Here is a 20118-nt window from a genome sequence, read left to right as displayed (position 1 = left end):
TTTGGTAAAATTCTGGGGGGATGTCGCTATAATACAGATGATGTCTGATGATTAATTAGCTCATGCTGCTAGCAAGCCCGATTATAGTTGCTCTCGCGTCTGACTTTGCCCTCTGGTCTGGTTCTGAATTTAAAAAATTAACCAGTTCCCCGAAATTCATCAACACTTTAGTTTTGTTTTTGAACGCATCTTTATTATGACAAGTTTGCTGGTGGTCGATTGATAAAATGTGATCTGTCATCTGTGGTCGCGCACTAGTCAAATTCTTGTGCTATACAAATTTTGCTGTTCCGCCAAAGTACAGAGTCATCTAGATTTGATAAAATGGCAGAAGGCCAAGAAGAACCAAAAAAGATTACAATCACAGTAAAAACTCCTAAGGAAAAACAACAAGTAGATGTAGAGGAAGATGCGGATATTAAAAAAGTAAGTACACCGTCTCGAAACCTCGCTTTCATGGCGTAATAACATAGATATTGCATACGCAATCACTGATGACATTTATTTAATCATTCGGCAACTTTAATAAAATAATTTGGACTACATTTTAGCTCAAGGAAGTATTGTCACCCAAATTCAATGCCGAACCAGAGCAACTCTGTCTCATATTCGCTGGTAAAATAATGAATGATGGCGATACCTTGAAACAACATAACATCAAGGATGGGCTAACTGTGCATCTCGTGATAAAAACTCCACCGAGACCAGAGCCTGAAGGCGGTACCCGTCGCCCCCCAGGTTGGTTTTTTATATCATATCCAGACAGTTTAAAAAAATTGGTATATTAGGTTAAATATGTTGTAAAAAGTAATTCTCTATAAGATTTTCTTATATCAAAGTTTTTTTATTTTAGCGGATGTAAGTGCTACTCCATTTGGTCTAAACTCTTTGGGTGGACTTGCTGGATTGGAAAGCCTGGGTCTTGGTCAGAGCACTTTTATGGACATGCAGGTACGTTATTAACCACCAAAGTGATAGATATAACATAATCAATATTTTATTATTACAATCCTAAACAGATATTTCATGAAATTATTTCTTTTTACAGTCTCGGATGCAACAAGAGTTATTATCAAACCCTGAAATGTTGAGGCATGTTTTAGATAATCCATTGGTTCAGCAAATGATGAATGATCCTGAAAATATGAGGTCTCTTATTACATCTAATCCTCAAATGCAGGATCTTATGGCAGTAAGTAAACAATTATATTCTATAATAATAATATGTTTTTAACTTATTATATTTAATTTTAATTTCATGTGTTTTGTAGCGAAATCCAGAGATAAGTCATATGTTGAATAATCCTGACCTTCTTCGACAAACTATGGAGTTGGCACGTAATCCAGCTATGCTTCAGGAGTTAATGAGGTCTCATGATAGGGCACTGTCTAATCTTGAAAGCATACCAGGTAATAATTCTTTAGACTTTATTATTTAGCAAAAAAGCAGATCTGTTTATCTAAAACCTTGAATTTCTAGAATTTCTGCATATATTTTATCTTAGGAAATATGACCATGTGTCAAAATTCCGCAGGCAGCTACAGCGGCTACCTATTTGTCTTAGACATGATGCTAATCTTCTCATTTTCTAAACCCAATTCTTTTAAATCCCAAAACTCCCTAACATTATAAATGAATTCAAATTTTCAGGTCCTTATGTCCTTTATGTACGCTACTCTAATAGATGTTTTTTGGAAATTCTGACTCACAGCTCATCCGTCTTAGGCAAATAGTTTAGGATCCAATAAGTTGTGGAATAGGCTGCCCCACTCCATACGATTGGCTTATAATATTTGGTTATGAACCTCTTGCACTTTACCCATTGTATTTCTTTTTTTAGTTTTTTTCCTTATTAGTGTTGCCTGGAGGAGCCCCCTTGCATCCATAATAATTTTAATATATTATGTAATTTGTTTTTCTATAATTGTAACAAAGTGTAAATAAAAAAATAAATAATAACCAAATAATTGTTTTGATCATTATAATCTTATAACAGTCCAATAGGAAATTGGTGCAGACGCATAGGTCCCTTGGTTCAAACTATCATTAATCATAAGCAAGTAGGAGATTAGCCCTCTGTGTGTGCACATTTGAAATAATTGGGCAAAAACATACCATTGTAATTGTAGATAATGTGTAGTAAATTTTCACTAACTTTTGTCAGTTGTTTTTTGTTTAATTTAGTTAAAATACATTTTAATTGTTAATATAAAATGTAAAATGTTTTTTCTTTTAGGTGGTTATAATGCATTACAAAGGATGTATCGTGATATACAAGAGCCTATGCTAAATGTTGCCAGCAGCATGGCGGGAAATCCATTCTCGGGGCTAGTTGATAACTCAGGTATGAAATAATTTTAATCTTAATTTACAGTTTCTTTTACTTATACATTGTCAAACATATATTTCTTACAGTCTTCTTTAATTATTTATTTCGTACTCTGACCTAAATTTTATAAAAAAATATAGCCGAAAATAAATATAATACACAGTATATACAAAAATGTTAAAGTATTGAAAAACTTAGGAAAGAAGAAACCATCATTATATATCTCTTAATTATTAAAAGCTTTAGAAATTTGTAATAAGCAACATACATTTAAAAGAAAATATTCAACACAATTTTACGTAATGAAATTAAAATTTATGGAACTGTCTCCACCTCTTGTGGGTTTCTTCATATGTCATTAATATAAATGTTAAAAGCACTTAAATTAAATTGCAATATATTTAAAATTTATATATATATATAAAATATCTTCAGATGGTACCAACCCTCAACAAGGAGCAGAAAATCGTCAACCACTACCCAACCCTTGGCAGCGTGGAGGGGGAGCAGCTACCACAGGGACTACAGGGGCAGGTGCAGCCACAGGCACTGGACCTGGTCTAATCAACACTCCTGGAATGCAGTCCTTACTGCAGCAAATGTCGGAGAACCCTCGCTTAATGCAATCCATGTTGTCTGCACCATACACTAATAGTATGCTGCAAGCTCTTGCTGCTGACCCAGAAATGGCTTCACAACTTATTAATCAGGTATTTTTAGATATTGACATCTGACAATCATCCACATCACAAATATAAATAAATAACCCAATAACATAACAAATTAATTTAAAAAATATGTGAAAAATTAACCATATTTTTTTTAATCAAGATAGCAAATTTATATTAGGTAATAGTAGTATTATGACAATAGTAGGGATAAAACACAAAACATATTGATAAGTTTTCTTTTTTTAGTTTTAGTATTAACACCAAAAACAATACTTTCAGAATCCAATGTTCGCCAATAATCCACAACTTCAGGAACAAATTCGCACGATGATGCCTCAAATGCTGACACAACTGCAGAACCCAGAAATGCAACAAATGATGTCTAACCCACAGGTGAGTAAAAATAAAAAATAATTATTTGTGTCAGACTTCTATAAATACATTATTAAAATTGTTTTAAGTGAAATAATAGTATTTCAATTGAATTACATGTATGTAACACATGTTTCAATCAGATATTAACTTGCACCGGTACTAATTTCCAATAGCGATTGCGATTCTAAACTACAAAGAGTTGTAACATGTAATATTAAGTTTGCGAGATCAGCGCTACGAACATGAAAGAACTTTGATAATTATGACGTCATTGAATAAATAAAAGTTCAATGTGACGGAACAGAATGGAAATATTAAAATACCAAAAAAAATGAGCGTTATTAAAATTTTGCAGGCTTTAGGCGCTTTGCTGCAAATCCAGCAGGGTATGGAGCAGCTACGTGCGGCTGCTCCAAGTTTAGTGAATAATTTGGGCTTTGGCGCCGCTGCTGCCACAGCTCAGCCACCCGCTACGCCTGCGCCTCCTACAAATAACCCAGCTCAAGGTCGCCAGCAGCAGAACAGTGAGCTATTTACCCAGGTTAGTTTAGTTATTTTTTACGTTCATAAAATAAGAAATACAACAGGTTGTAATAGTAAAAATCAACTATCAACCCCAAATTCTATATTTATCCATTTATACTTCAACAAACCACAAACACACAAACCACTCCAAAAGATCTTTATCTTATAAATGATTATTTTGTTATTGACAGTAAATTATGTCTCGAGTAAAAGATCTGTAATTTTTTAAATTATTACAGAAAGTAATATGTAATATTTTGCTGCAATAATTTTTCAATTTGAATTATTGTGTAATATAAAAAAATTATGGCTTTAGTTTATGCAACGGATGATGTCATCGATGTCCAACGATCAGAATAGTTCCCAGCAGCCGCCTGAACAGCGGTACTCACAGCAATTGGAGCAACTTGCCGCTATGGGATTTCTCAACCGGGACGCGAACTTGCAAGGTATATTTCAAAGACTAAGTATCTCAGTTATATGGAGATAGAATTCCACATCAGTTTCACCTGTTTAACAGGCAATGAGCCTTTAGTGAGTAAACAAATTAAGTTATCGTTATAAATAATTTAATGTTTGCTATTATGCTATTATATTGGGGTTTTAAAATTGACATAATTATATTGCAGCATTGATCGCAACATTTGGCGACGTGAATGCGGCTGTGGAGAGGCTGCTGGCGCTTGGTCAGCTCTCTATGAGCTAACATACTCGTGCATAAATTTGACAGAATTACACCATAGTCTTGATACATAACATTACAACACATTATGTTCTGTAATTATCACTATCGAGGCCATAGTGTACCCAACGGCTAATTGAGTTTAAATAATATATACTATCGAAATAGTTGATAAATTTTTATTGTCGCAATCCATTCCTTTTCGTTTTAGTTATTAGCTGTGACATTTTGGACTTGACGGTCAATTCATTCTTTCATATTTTTTTATAATAGTCTTAAATCATAAGGCGTGTAATTTTTACATAATTACAAGTGCATAGTAGTATATGTGTGGCCACATTCTGAAAGATATAAGTAATGTTTCCATCCATAAAGTTAACTGTATACGGCAGAGATAGCACTATAACTAACAAAGATTTGCAGATTTTAATTTAAAAGCTTGCCTATATTTAAGAAAAAAGAACCATTATTTTAATTACAGGCATGAATGGTTTAAGATTATTATATAGAAATACCACATTATATTTGTGAACGGCGAATGTAAATAGCTTGCTTTGGGTGAGAAAAAGAAAAATTATGCATGCAATAAATACATTTAAAGATGAATGTGCTATTGCTTATGTACAATCTTTGATGTAAAGTTTGCTTAACAATATTCAATTTTTGTTACATAATGTACATGTTTAGTGTGGTCCTCACATTGAATTTAATTATTTCACAAATTTGTAATTGCTTGGTTATATGAACACTGAACTTTTTTTATAATGTTTTTAGAAAATGGTGGAGTGGGACCATAGACATAGAGAATGGATTATTCAAAACACAATAACACAACTGTAATCTTGAGATAAAACAACAATTTTGTTGTTTTTCTTTGTCAAATGCATAGTGAACACCAAATGCTCATTCTATTTATTCCCTATGTCTATGTCATACTTAAGTTAAAGACTTTTTTGTCTTATGGTGGTAGAGTTTAATTCAGCTGTGTGCTCTAATTTATAGGATTCTAGTAAATTCTATTTAATTATGATACTTCTTTAAACTAGAACATACTGTTACCTAGTTATTTCGTTTTTGGATTTTGTTGAGTTGCCTAAAATTCTATGAAATAATCATAAGAATACTAACATAGTATTGATAATGCCTATTTAAAAAACACAATTGTTTGTTATTGTATTCATAAATTTAATGTAATATCCTCCTTTATATTTTCCTACTGGTAATGTATCAGTTAAAGATATGCAATTTGTAAACGCCTATGTTGTATTGGGATTTGCATTGTAAAAATAAAAAATTATAATAACTTTGCTTCTATTATTATTTAAGTTTTGTTGGGAACATATTTTAAAGTATTTCTAGTGAACGATGTGTAATTATTTGTGACGGAATACAATTACAATAGAGATATTAAAATTGCTATTTTATTTGTCTAATATTAGAAATTTTTACTAGTTTGGCTATGGTTAAGCGTCTGTTCCTATATAAATTACGTTTTTAGCCGGCTATGCCATATTAAACTCGATTTTTTGGCATTATAATCAAAGACTAATAATCCTGTGCCTTTGCAATCTTTTTTGGGTGTTTTGCCTCAGCTTGCATCTGTTCCTTGATAATTTTTAAAAAGACAAGATCGGCCGATCTCCGCCAGAAACATGTCGATTTTTAGAACTAAAATATGCTGGTTTATTCACCATGTTGTAATTAAAGCATGTTGTGACTACGCACAAAGAAAAATAAGGAAAGAACGTAACTGAGACACATCTTGACCACAGCGTCGAAAGTCGTACGTATAAGCTCTAAGTTCACAGTTCACAGTACACATTTATTTTCGTTTAAATAAAAAACTTTTAAACCGGATTCAAGTTATGTACATATTATTATAAATTTACAACTATTGACATTATTTTAAATTTATCCGACGTTTCACACCGTTGTCACCGTGACCACGCACGCTGTAAAGCACGCGAAATGTTAAATAGTTGTATATTTATAATAATACATAACTTCAATCCATTTAAAAAGTTTTTTCTTTAAATGTGTAAAAGTTTATTTTCGTTTTTAATTTTACCAATACATTTAATACAGAAACAGCTAGGTATTTATTTACTGGGCACTGGGGGTGAGGTCAAGAATCAAGATGCCTTAACAGTAGTGGTAGGGGAGCCCAAGAGGGGATTTCGGGATTTACTAAAGCGCGGCAGATTAATATATAGGGGGATACCTTGTACCCGGTTAAGTACCTCCACAAAACATGAGGCCCATATATAAGGCCGCCCGTGAAGGAGACAGGATCAGATTAGTTAAAAAAAAATTGACCATCAGAAATTCCCGAGCGCGTCAGATTAAGGTAGGGTGAGTTAATTACATCCTAAAAAGTGTATATTCCACTAATCTGACAATGTGAGAGTGACGGAAAAAAAGGGGAGGGCAACAAAGTTGTAAAAAAAAAACGTCATCTCGACATTCTCGAGCGTAGCTAGTTTTTTTTTTATTTTGAAGGAAATAATTCAAGAATAATGAAAAATATATAATCTGACGATTTCCGCAAGCCGAAATAACAAAAATTCGTCGATAAAGTTAAATGCGTGCAGCTGCGTGATGCCTACATTTCCTTAAACCGATCGGAATCTACTAAACGGCGTTCTAAATATTTCCTTCAAAATTACATTTCCTGTGAATTTGAACCGATTCGGACCGATAGATTTTGAGAAATTTTGAAAAATCTTAAAAAAATAAGAAATATTTTTTTTTAAAGTGGTTTCTTTATCGATCAACTTCAAAAACTAATCCGCCTTTGAGCTTGAAAAATCACGTCGATCGCCACCAAGCTGGTCAAAAGCGGTTGATTCGTTCGAGAGATATCGTGAACGAAAGAAACCCGAAAAAGTGTTTTTTAGGGATTACTCCGAAATTTGTGGTTCGATCAATTATAATTGCAAAATTACTTATGAGGATGATAAAACTGCGTCGAATGCCGCTAACCGCGTGAAAATTGCTTGATCCATTCAAAAGTTATTGCGGTTTGAAAAATCCAAAAATAGTGTTCTATGAAACTTCTATCAGACTTTCGAGCTGGGAGAGCTCAAATGCATAGAAATGTTATTTCTTTGAACTCAGCGAGCTCAAAATATCAATTTTAAGCGCCCAGGAATGGAATTAGCGGGAAGTTGCAGGGATGGCCCTTTAGGTGAACCGTTTTTCTAAAAAAAAATTGTCAGATCAGGCGAATCCCTCTAGATAATCGTCAGATTATGAGACAGTACGTTTAGAACATAAATATGAACCACATATATCTTAATCTGACGCGCTTGAGTATTTCAAAATTGCGATTTTTTTTTTGCAAATTATGAAAATGGCCGTGGGTTTGCGTCCCATCGAAATCGTCAGATTAGTGAATGAGAGTTTTTTTTGGTGCACTTAACACTCCCTTAGAAAATCTGACGCGCTCGATAATTTTTTTTTTTTTCATTTTCAACCCTTAAATACAACCACCCGCATCATGCGAACGATCAGATTAACATACGTACATTATTAAAAATACGTAGGGCATTGATGCTATCAATATCTGACGCGCTCGAGGATGTCCATGCAACAGTTTTTTTTTACATATTTAACAATCTATAGCCGCTTCCCCCACCGATGAAAAGGTATATATCATATAACATTTTTTTCTTCTTATTATCTAAGCTTTGCATCCCAATAGGTCTCTACGACGCTCGAGTAAATCCCCATTTAGCATCGTGGGCTCCCCTACCATAGTGTATGTTATGTAGAAAGTCGAAATTCGAAAACTAAATTTCTATGAATGTTTTTCGACACGAACTGTCATTTAGTTAGTCATCAGTTCAAGCCCCATGTTCAACTGTCAACATGGTGACGTCCCGGTGACGGCGGCGGTGGATAAACGGCCTTAATGTTCAAATGGTAGACTGACGATTGTACAGAATATATATTTTTTTTTATATGTTATCACCACAGACTAATTTTCTGTAACAATCTGCGCTCTCAGGTCAGTTGTCAGTTGTCACTGTTACCTAGTAGTTAGTACTAAGTTACTAAATAGTAATTATAAATCAATTTTTTTGACAACATTGTAAACATATTTATTAAATATTATTTTAAAATCAGATGAAATATCAAGAGATCAACAATGTTACGTCATACATAAAATAAGTAAAGGGAGTACTGAACTAATCTTCCCCATGGTTACATAGGTACTTTGCGAATTATTCATTAAATTTTTAAGGTAATATAATACTTTATATATAGACCCTTAGAGAGTCGGAACTGATATGATATTAAATGAATGTAATAATTAACAACATTTAAGATACTTTTCAACATAAATTATTAACCTTTTCAGTTTAAAAAATGTACTCACCAAGACAGAAGATATTGTGGTTTGCATTTAATACCAGAATTTTCATAATTTTGCTGCAAGCGGTCTTCAATGCTGTTATTCCAGATCATGATGCAAATGTTTTTATAAGTCCAGAAGACCCAACTTTAAGAAAAACATCTGCAGATTCTATTATAGAAAAGATTTTTGGAGGATTAAAAAGATGGGATGGTCAGTATTTCATTCATATTTCCCAATATGGATATACATATGAAAACTGTTTAGCATTTTTTCCATTATTTCCATTAATTGTAAGACATCTTGCCAACCTTATTAATAGTGTATCAAGCAGCTTTCTGAACTATCATAGTAACTTGTTAGTATCAGCAACTTTGATTAACATTGTGTTTTTTATCAAATCTGCTGATGTATTACATAGACTAAGTCTTAGGGTACTTAAGAGTGAAAGCAAGGCTTACAAATCAGTGATTCTGTATTGTGTTAATCCAGCCAGTATATTTTTTGTTGCTCCATATTCGGAATCCTTGTTTGCTTTTATGTCATTTTATACTATGTTGAAGTGTACAGAACCAGAGACTTTGAGGTTTGCTAATATTGACATGATCACTGCTATACCTGTCGGATTTTCCATGATAACAAGATCTAATGGGTCCTTGAACTTAGGATTTATATTTTATACCAGTTTTAAAAATACAATTGAGAAAACCATACCTGAGATAATGTACAAATATAGAACATTGAAAAATAAAATAATTATTCCTGCGTTAATGTTACCATTACTTACATCAGCTTTGGCACTCTTTATGACTACAATAGTAGCTATAATGCCATTTGTGTTGGTTCAAGCCTATAATTACTTCAAGTTTTGTATTGTAACTGAAAATACTTTACCAGAATTTCTATTAAATTCAGAGTTTGTCTTACCAGGTAATGCAGAAAGTCCATGGTGTAATAAAACATTGCCTGTGTCATATTCTTACATCCAAAGCCATTATTGGAATGTGGGGTTGTTTAAATACTATCAAATTAAACAGTTACCAAATTTTATATTGGCACTGCCTGTATTAGTTCTAATTTTATATAATTGTTTGAGTTATGTAAAAAATAACATAAGGTTATTTTTAAGGCTTGGATTAAAAGACAATATATCCTACTTTGGGTATACAACTAAGATTAGTTGTAGGCCTAAGCAATATTCTAAAGGATTTGGGACCAATGACCCAGTATACTTTGTGTATGTGGTGCATGTAATGTTTTTAACAATCTTTAGTATAATGTTTGTTCACATACAAGTTACGACAAGGCTTTTAGCATCTGCAAGTCCTGTCTTGTATTGGATATGCTCAAATAAAATTAATGTGGGTCCCACACCAACATCTGATCAGAATACAATTAATGAGCATTTCCGAAGAATTGGGATGGGAAAAAGAATACCATCACACCATTTATCTATTGCCAATTTGGAAGGTGTTGATAACATGTACAGTAAATGGAAAACTTTTATCATAACCCGCAGAATGCCTGACCTTCAGTCTCGCTTCATACAATGTTATTTTATTGGTTATGTAGTAACAGGTACTGTACTGTTTTGTAATTTCTTACCTTGGACTTGATTATCTGATCAAACTGAGCTTTATATGCTCACATATCATTGTAAAACATATTCATATCATTTTTTATTATTAGAACATTGAATAGATTATTTATTAATAGAATAAGAGTCAATTTATTAAAACTTTTGCTTAAAATTCAATAATGCATGGGGCCTTTAAAATTAGTCCATTTCTAAGTGTAGAGCTTGGAAGTTTTAAAATGTTTTAACATTGCATAATGCAGCCTTTTACATTGTAGCTAATAAGATTTTAGTAAATCTAGTCAATAATAGTTAATTTATAGTTATACAAATGCTAGGAAGATTGACTTATTTATGATGTTATAAGCTTAGGTAGGAAATTGATCTCATTTTGATAGTAATGAAAATGTATCTGCATTTTAAAATGGTTTTGTGAATTTTTATTTATAACTTAAAGTAAGATATATTAAATATACTTTGAGGTGGACAAACCAATAAAAAAATGCACTGTTATCAATGGTACAATAACGGGAGTTACTACGCCATAATATTGGGAATCAGTAATATATATGTATAGATAATATAGAGTAACTTGAATTTGCCTTAATGAGTTGTGTTTGCATTAAAAATACACACAGCTAAATAAGTATAGCTGAAAACAGTTATGACAACCGTCCATTCAGCAATAAAAATAGTCATACAAACTATAATAATCATGTGTGCAATTTAATAAAACATTTGCCTTAGGTAAAATAAATTTAGGGCGTTTGACATTCGCAGATTTATAACATGTTTATAAAATATATTCAAATAATCATAACCACAATAAGTTTAAAACTACTTAAGGCAATGGCTAAATGTTTTATCTAAAAGATAGCCAATCAAAAACCAGGTAACTTGCAAAATTGCCTCTTTTTATAGTGAAGAGATGTGTGATGTATAGTGATGAGTGTGAATAAGAACATTTTATTGTTGATGGTTGTGAAATTTTTGTATGCTGCATTTCAATCTTGATTATAAAGAGAAACAATTGTTTCAAAAACTTAGATATAATGCAGCATTCATAGGCTAAAATATGCACAATAAATGCGTACACAAATTTCTATATATTAAAAAAACTTCCCAAATTACAAGTGTTTTAATTACTTACAATATTACAAAGTTGTCTTATATATCTATATATATTAAAAAATTACTTATACTTGAAGTAAATACATGGTTATCACTGTTAAAAAGTTCATGAAAATGTGAATTTAGTTAATTTGCAATTTGATGATGTCTTATTAAAATATTTGTGATAACTTTCCACACATATATTAAAGACTACACATAGGCTTAAAAAAACTTAGTACCTAGACTTGTCCTATGATGAATTAATTAAACATAGGGAGAGGAGTTATGTCTATATATTAGATTCTGTGCTATCTGGGACACATTCAGAAACAGTTGCTTTAGGTGATTCTTCTGTTGAATCTGGAAGGACCATGTCTAAAGGGTCAGCTTTGTCGGTAACGGGGGTTTCCCCGTCACCGGCTGGACCCTATGCAGTCACTAAAGCCTCTTTAAGCCTCAAGCGAGCCCGTTTCACCCTTTCTTCTTGCCTCTTTACATCCTCTTTTGTTATTGTCACAGCTGCAATCAATGGCTGCTCAGGATTTAAAAAAACACCTGGGTTTTCGATAATTGTTTGTTTTGATCCAGTCTGCCCTGTAATAGTTGAATAGAATTTATAAAATTATAAATTTTTAATCACACTATGAAAATTATTATAATTGTAAAGAAACACATGATTTAGCAATTAAAAAATGGTGACAATGAATACCTGTTATAGGTTGAGACGATACATGCAATGCTGTAGCAAGAGATTGGATAGTTGTAGCATCTGATGTGTAGGGTCCCAAAGGTTTTATGTATCGAGGTAATGTAGTGGTTCCAATAACACCATTTGCATCACAAGCAGTCAAACCCTGAAATATTCAATGTATAAAAATTTAACATAAGTACACTATAGTGATTAAGAATTTATAAATAACTAAATATCTTACAGAAACTACTGACATATTTTTTTCAAATTTTTCTATAAACCAAGAAATAGTACAAACATTAAATTAACCACCTTTAAAGGTTGGCAGGTTATGTATAATATGGCGTATAATTTGGAAATTAGCCTAATAAACACAGAAGAATATTCTTTATCAGCTTACCTCAAGTCTTTTTTCCCAAAATAGTTGCTTAGGTTTTTCTTGGTTACCATGCTTTAAATCTGTTTTAACTTTACTTTCTTGAGTTTTGTAGACAGTAACTGGTTGCTTGAAAATTGAAGCTGTTTGTCGTATAGGAGGAACTAACGAGGCATCAGATCGTACACCCCTGTATTTAAATAAATTTGTTAAAGATGAAACATCAATTGGTATAGACACTATGAAAATTTGATTTTTCCATAAGTAACTAAAATATGTATTTATGTTATTTAAATAATTAATGACTAATAATACTATGATCCATTTTATTATTGTAAAATTCATCACCAAAATATATTAAAACTAAAACATGCATATTAGTCATGCTCTAATTATGAAAGTATCAAAGCAATTAAATACAAAATTTAATTTAAAGAAATACCAAACCAGTTAAATATATTTAGTGTACTTATAGTAACTAGTTTTCTGGTAACAAATGTAACTTTAAAAGCATAAAGAAGAAAAGAAGTGTTCCTAATAATAGGCATATTATATGTATATCATTACCTAGCTAACCATGCACTATAAGACCACCACCACATGAAAATGTATAATCTGGTGTAATAATTAATTAAAATCCCAATAAATAATAACTATCAACTTAAAAGTTTGAATTAATAATTCAATTTTATATAATAAAATGTCTAACACCTGGTAAAATTCTTATGTATGAGAAGGTTCTTATTAGGTGATAGTATAGCATAAGAAAAGCTCTACTTATTTAACATATCTTGATTATTATAAATCTAAAAACTTTGTGTAAATTACATAAATAATACACACACTAAAATAACAAGAATTTGTATATCTAAAACAATACTAAAGCTCAAATTGAAGCCAAGTGTAGAGGCGTACAACAGATGTAACATAAAGCTGAACTAGTGAACACAACACAGGTGATACAAAATAGGACACAGATGGCTGAACCTGTAATCAAACTGCGCACGAGCTTTCTTGGCCTTGCACAGCAGCATGGTGTTAATTTGACCCTGCTGAAAGTCGAAACATGATAGGTCCATACTATCACCCAGATAACGAACTAGCTCTGCTTTACTGCGAAACTTTTTACCTGTTGGGCTATAGAAAATTCATGGTACACTATAACCTATCTTATTGAGGTAAAGTTTCATGTTAGTTCTGTTAATATTAGACAAGATTGGTGAACATACTATGGTACTTTATGTGGGGGCTTTTGAGCAAAATTACTTAAGTCTTCTGGTGGTAACTAAAGTGGAGCATTACAATGGTTTGCAGTAATAATGGCTAAACTATGAATAAGTTATTAGACTATGTAGTTATACTGAAATTTGTCTCTAAAAGTTCATAAATCAACAATGGTACCTTCACAAACTACATTACCTGTAATAATAAACGTCAACTTTTCCAGCGGATAGTCCGCTTTTTCTTATGACTTCTTCTCTTTGCCATCCTTTTGGCAAAGCAGAGCAATCCATTCTTTTTTTTTCGATAGATATATTCATTTTGAAAATTCGTCTGTGTTGTGTCAGAATAAAGATTTAAGAAACTGTAAAATTCCTTAACTTCTTATTTTCAAAAAATATATATTAAAAGACTCCCCAATGTAGACCATCACAAATATATATAATAAAGTTTAGGCCTTCAATTCAAAATAAAACTTCATTTATCAATCAATTCTTCAATCTATTGCAGATTTAATAAATAGAACACACCGACGTCCGACGAATTAGAGACTATTTAGTTGCTGGAATAGGAATACAAAGATATTTCATAATTCATATAATCATATTATTATCACAATTCACCAGACGCGTCTTCACAGTTCACACTTTCACAGTTCGTAATCTGTGCAACTCAAGACTCAAGTCCAGTATATCTATTATTTCTCTATGTTCAAGTCTCAACTCGCAAGTAACAGATTACAGAACACACAGACTTTAGGTAACGTTTAGACAAAAGCCACTTTGAGATGTATATGTTACTGTAAAATTTTGAACTACGGTTAATCTTAAAATTTAAGTGTAAATCTTAGGATTTACCGACATGAGTTGGTAAATGTAAGTATTTCTGAAAATACGACGATTTTTTCGAGCTTTTACCATTCGAATTCAGTATATGCTAGGTTTTACCACTGTCAGCTGGTAGATGTATGTTTTAGGAATAAAACAATGAGTAATTCTTAATTATTTACTTTAATGTACTATTAGACAAAACAGGTACATAGTATAATAAAGGTATCATATGATATTAATAAGTACATACCAACTTATTTAAATTATTTTAAAAAACTTATATCTCTCAATATCTCAATCTCTATCATAATATCTATCTTACTGAATCAGTAGTTCTCTATTTGGAATTTAACAACGAAACACAAACATAATACTTACATAAGCTAGGCTAACTTAATAATTATTTTTGTTTTTCAACATTTACCGTGCCATTAATGTAAATCCTAAGATTTACCAACGGAATGGTGGTAAGAGTTCGAATCGCAAAGATTTTGGGACATTTACTATTAGGAATTGGTAGATCTTACTTTTACTGGAATATCTTAGGATTTACTGCAGTTCGAGCTTTTACAGTAACATATAAATTGTTTCCAGAAAAATCATCTAATCATCATCTACGGAAAGATCAAAGCATGTGTATTGAGTAAAAAAAAAGGTGCGTGTATTTATGTACGCGCGTAAGAAGTTATAATTCTTTGGCATTATTAAAAATAGTTTTTGATTGCATGCAAATAATTAATTACAATTAAATAATCAAAGACTGGAAAAGGAGTCATTATAGTCAATAAAGTTCAGTATACATTTGAAAAATTAAATAAATAAATATTTATTGAAGTGAAACTTCTTTATCGGGGTTGGAAAAAATTTAGTGTAACATTTTTCGTTACGCGTCACATTTTTCGGTTACGCGCCATATTGCTTTTTGAAGTCAAACTTCTTTATCGGCGTTGGAATGAAAGTTCTTTATCGACGTATGGGAGAAATTTTGTAGCAAATCGTCACGTTTTTCGGTTACGCGCCGTCTTTTTCGGTTACGCGTGCTTTCCTCGCTCAACAAATAAGTATCGCAATTAAATACATCGAGGAAATTCTACCAGCATTAAAGGTACACGCCACAGGGACCAAACTTTTCAGATTTGTTTTAATTTTCTATTTAAGTAATAATTTTGAATTTTGATGATCATTCTACTATCTAGGTTAAGAATATTGTAAATATGTACATTCTGTATATTATATTTGTGTGTTGGAAATAAAAATATCTATTTAAGAGATTTCTTAACTAGAATAATATTTATACATAATGTCAATTGACAATGTACATTGATAAATCATACCTAAATGTCAATAACATACATTTTTGACGTTAAGATTCTGTCCGATTTCAGACTTGAAAGTAGTTGAATCAAATGTGAAATGTGAATGCGAATTCCCCGTAGACCGAATGCAAATCCCGTGTCGTGTAATATGTGAACTGTGGTTTACTCGGTAATGCAGTGTTTGTCGATAAAAAGATTGACTCGATTTACTATACATCTCATATTAGGCTTAAATTAATTTTATTTAAAAGAAAACTTGGATTGCAATTAATTAGTAAGTATCTTTTTTATATTAAGTTTTTCTCAAGATGATTGGCAATAACTGATGTTTGTTGCCAACTTTTCTACTTTCACTTTTGAACATTTCATATTTTAATTACTAGAATATAGAATAGACTGAGTGGATAACTTTAAGATAGATTTCAGACAGCAGGTTTTAATTTCATATATAATATTGTATCTATTTTTAGAATGCCAAAATATAGCCAACCTGTTGTAAGCTATGAGCTTTACTATAAGATGGATGCACTTTGTAATTGAATATAATAAATCTGAATATATCCTTTACATGCATTATCAAGAAAACAACCCTAACCATTTGTATTGCAATAAGATAATATATATTTTGAATTACTTTAAGGTATTGTTTATATACAACATAATTTGTCTTTATTGTTAATATCTAAACTAATCATATATGTAATTAATCTGTATATTATATATGAGATCTTATTTAAAACTTATTTAGGAAACAACACTTAATATGCTACTATATCTGTTTTAATTTTTTTCACATAAAAAACACACAATCTAGGCAATTTATGAAGTAATATCTAGACATAACACAATCTCAACATATTAAGATAGTCATGAATAAATACTTTGCTATTAGGCTAAGTTATAATGAATCACCCATATACCAAAACGATTTAGAATACCCTAAGCATGCTTAGTGCTTAGTATAACTTCTATATTTCAAATTTGTGTTTGATTGATTTGGAAGTCCTTTTAAGTGCTTAGGGTCAAAATCAATTCAATTTGACTGAATACACAAGGGTGTTTTATATATATCCAAATTACAATTAGTGTGTCAGGGAGTCACTGTTTATAACTAAAGGCATTACTCTATATTAATTATAACCATACATATCTAATACTGTTTAAGTTTTATTATTTATTAATTGTCTACCCACACAAATTGTTTACAAATGTCTGTTGTTAGTTACTTAGTGACAGTCATATGATTAATATATCCAACCACATAAACATTAATTATTGATATGTACAGTTTCACATCACTAAATCATCTTATAACTTATAATAACTATTAATACTATTATTCCAAAGTTTTTCTCTTGTTGCCAGTCTCATCACACAAGAAAGCACTAATAGCACACATAGAAAAATGTATTAGTGCACAGCCAGGAATTGTACGCACATCCTCAGGATTGAGATTTGCATGCATTAACCAACACTCCTGCTTTAATTATTGATTGTTGTGTAATAAAGTTTTTGTATTATTCCGACGTCATGTCTATAAAAATATATTTAAGACTAGACATGCAAACAGTATTAACAGCACTTACATTATTATTATTATAATTGTTGAAGATCTACACAAATAATGTTTTATAATTGAGTGTGGTGAGTGCTGTCATAAAAGTATGAGTAATAAGTGCCCTAGCTGTGAGTAGTTTATCGCTTAAATAAGTTATTCAGGTTACCCGTGAAACAAACCAGCTGCTAGCAATCTCACGGTTGTTGACAATTACGCGATAAATTATTTATTAAAGTCCATCGAATGTCGAAGACATAGCAAAGACCTTGAACTTCCTTTTTTGCCATAGTTAGCCGATTTATATTTCCAGTAGAGCAATGTCTTTAGCCTAGTGGTTAAGTGTATGGGTACCTGAGGTCGTGCATTCAAACGTGGCTAATGATTTTTTTATTTTGTGTCTAATATAATACTTATATAATAATATATGTAATACTTACGAAAAAGTAAATCATCGCCAGGAGACCGGCGTGCCTTATCCAAAAATCTATTTTGAGCAAGCACTAAAGACTTCTATTATTTATACATTTATATAGCTCTGTAAATATAATTAATTAATGAATTCAATAAAGAAAAATATTTGTAAAAACTAGACACAACAACGTGACTTTGTTATTGTTCTTAACTTAGAAATAAATATTAAAAGTATTAAACCCGCATACATTATTTTGACATATATATAGGCATTGAGTTTACAAGATAATAATTTGAACTCAGACGTCTAGCCAGTAGATATGTGGATAGTAATACTAGTAGAAGAATCAACTATCAATTTATTCATTACTGTGTGCCAATTATGTTACCTTATATGCCTACCTATATTTTGAATTTTGCAAAGACGTACATATAAAAATCTCTTACCCTACCAACCAAATAACCTTGTAATAAATCCTTTAGGCGTTTTTGATAAACTTTCTTTACCATTACTTTCTCAACAATTTTTTTATACTGAAAAGAAAATGATTTAAAATGTATTGTTAAAAATTGCCCTTGATAACAACGTGAAAATGTCATCGAATACTAAAACTCCCAGATATAGCCAGAAACTAAAAATGCCAAGGTGAAAATAGGGTGGCACTTGGCAGAATTGTGGGCGATCGCAAATAAAGAAGGTCTGGGGAGTTATTAAGGTCTTTCTGTTATCATGGTAGGCAGGGCTTTGTTGTTGCTTCGCAGAAATGTCAGGAGTGGCCTGTGACGTCACTACGGAAAATGGCACGACATTTCGTGGTGCTTGCCACACCCTAGTTTCCCCAATATCTCATGACCGGGTTATATGAACAACTAAGTTTCGCCGGAAGGAAATGTATATACAATGTTATATTCGGTATAGAAACCAAGCACTTTTTCTGGATTCTTGTCTATGGTGTTTCCATAACGGCATTAGAAATATGAAAAAATAATCGTGCATTTTTGTATTCATGGGTGCGCTTAATAGGTGTACTTGGAACTAATCTGAACTACAAAAATACATTTACGAATAGCCTACGTGTCGAAAACTATCAATAAGAATCTGTGTGAATAGTGAAGGTATCGTTTTCTAATAGACCAATATCTAATCCAGTCTACTTCCTTTTTTGCGTCCCGTATAAAGTATTTGCAAGATTTGTTAATCGAGGCTTAATTTTTTACAGGTACTTAATAATGGCACTACGGAGTAGCAGCCAGTTAACTCCGCGGTACTTATTCTAACTTATCGTAAGTATAATTCACATATTTAATTAGAAATTAGTATATATTCTTCTTTTTTTTATTTCAATTTGGCCTATATAAAAGGCACTTTTGAAAGTCAAAATTACAAGTTAAAAATGACTCTAGTTCCAGTTGGAGAAGAATGGATAAGAAACTCCATACTTACTCTTTTTGTATTTTGTAAACTTTCTTCATGATTTGTACATACTTTATCTTATATTTCTATTGTACGCGTGTATATCACTGAACTCCTCTTAAACGGCTGGACTGATTTGAATGAATTTTTTTATACGTTTGTGTGGCGCCCTGGATAGTGTAGATTCACAAATCAGCCCTGAAGATGGCGCTGCAGTCGGTACTTTCATATTTTGTTTATTATCCTAAGCGCTCGAAATATCATACAGGACAACGTCTGTCGGGTACGCTAGTTACATATATTATAATGTTATCAACAAAAGTATAGTTATGAATTATGATACAATTGTAGTTAAGCGAATCACAATTCGCTATAAAAACTTTTATCCGTTACTTTTATTGAATTAATTTTTATAGCAATGGCATCTGTATGAACATATATAATATAAAAATGAAAAGAAATAATATATTCTATATATAAAGGAAAATATATTTTTAAATTATATTTCATCACTTGTTAAGTGATTATTTAATTGAAAAGTAAATTAATTAATTACTACAACTATTTAGATTTTAGATTGAATATTAATTGAATGTGACAATTTATTTCGTTTAAATGGATTTTGTTATATAGATACGTTTTAAAAACGACACTGTTTTAATTAAAATAATA

The 20118-nt window shown here is 31.4% G+C and overlaps 3 protein-coding genes across 6 annotated transcripts; 2 read left to right on the top strand and 1 right to left on the bottom strand.

Annotated features, from left to right (window-relative positions):
* Positions 1–251: 251 nt before the first annotated feature.
* On the top strand, positions 252–5996 carry LOC125050220 (ubiquilin-1). The gene is made up of 11 exons (XM_047649919.1): positions 252–426; positions 552–738; positions 854–951; positions 1049–1192; positions 1272–1410; positions 2238–2345; positions 2766–3040; positions 3281–3394; positions 3732–3917; positions 4218–4350; positions 4531–5996. The coding sequence occupies exons 1-11, from the start codon at positions 325–327 to the stop codon at positions 4605–4607; spliced, it is 1563 nt and encodes a 520-aa protein (XP_047505875.1). The 5' UTR covers positions 252–324; the 3' UTR covers positions 4608–5996.
* A 2717-nt stretch (positions 5997–8713) lies between these two features.
* Positions 8714–11646, top strand: LOC125050197 (GPI mannosyltransferase 2). Of its 3 annotated transcripts, XM_047649878.1 has the most exons (3): positions 8714–8797; positions 8947–9153; positions 9871–11646. In XM_047649878.1, the coding sequence occupies exons 2-3, from the start codon at positions 8955–8957 to the stop codon at positions 10554–10556; spliced, it is 885 nt and encodes a 294-aa protein (XP_047505834.1). In that variant the 5' UTR covers positions 8714–8797; positions 8947–8954; the 3' UTR covers positions 10557–11646. The 3 variants fall into 3 exon arrangements, with proteins under 3 accessions (XP_047505834.1, XP_047505832.1, XP_047505833.1); XM_047649876.1 differs by having other exon boundaries at positions 8947–11646; XM_047649877.1 differs by having other exon boundaries at positions 8716–8829; positions 8947–11646.
* LOC125050199 (methyl-CpG-binding domain protein 2) lies at positions 11640–14595 on the bottom strand. Of its 2 annotated transcripts, XM_047649879.1 has the most exons (5): positions 14116–14595; positions 13684–13833; positions 12721–12886; positions 12339–12483; positions 11640–12223 (listed from the first exon to the last, which is right to left on the bottom strand). In XM_047649879.1, exons 1-5 carry the CDS (start codon positions 14235–14237, stop codon positions 12057–12059), a joined length of 750 nt encoding a protein of 249 aa, XP_047505835.1. In that variant the 5' UTR covers positions 14238–14595; the 3' UTR covers positions 11640–12056. The 2 variants fall into 2 exon arrangements, with proteins under 2 accessions (XP_047505835.1, XP_047505836.1); XM_047649880.1 differs by lacking the exon at positions 13684–13833 and having other exon boundaries at positions 14116–14592.
* Positions 14596–20118: the final 5523 nt, after the last annotated feature.

Source organism: Pieris napi, chromosome 6 (assembly GCF_905475465.1).
Source record: "Pieris napi chromosome 6, ilPieNapi1.2, whole genome shotgun sequence".
NCBI lineage: Eukaryota > Metazoa > Arthropoda > Insecta > Lepidoptera > Pieridae > Pieris > Pieris napi.
Note: the sequence above shows the minus strand (reverse complement) of the source record. Positions and strands in the feature narration are given on the sequence as shown.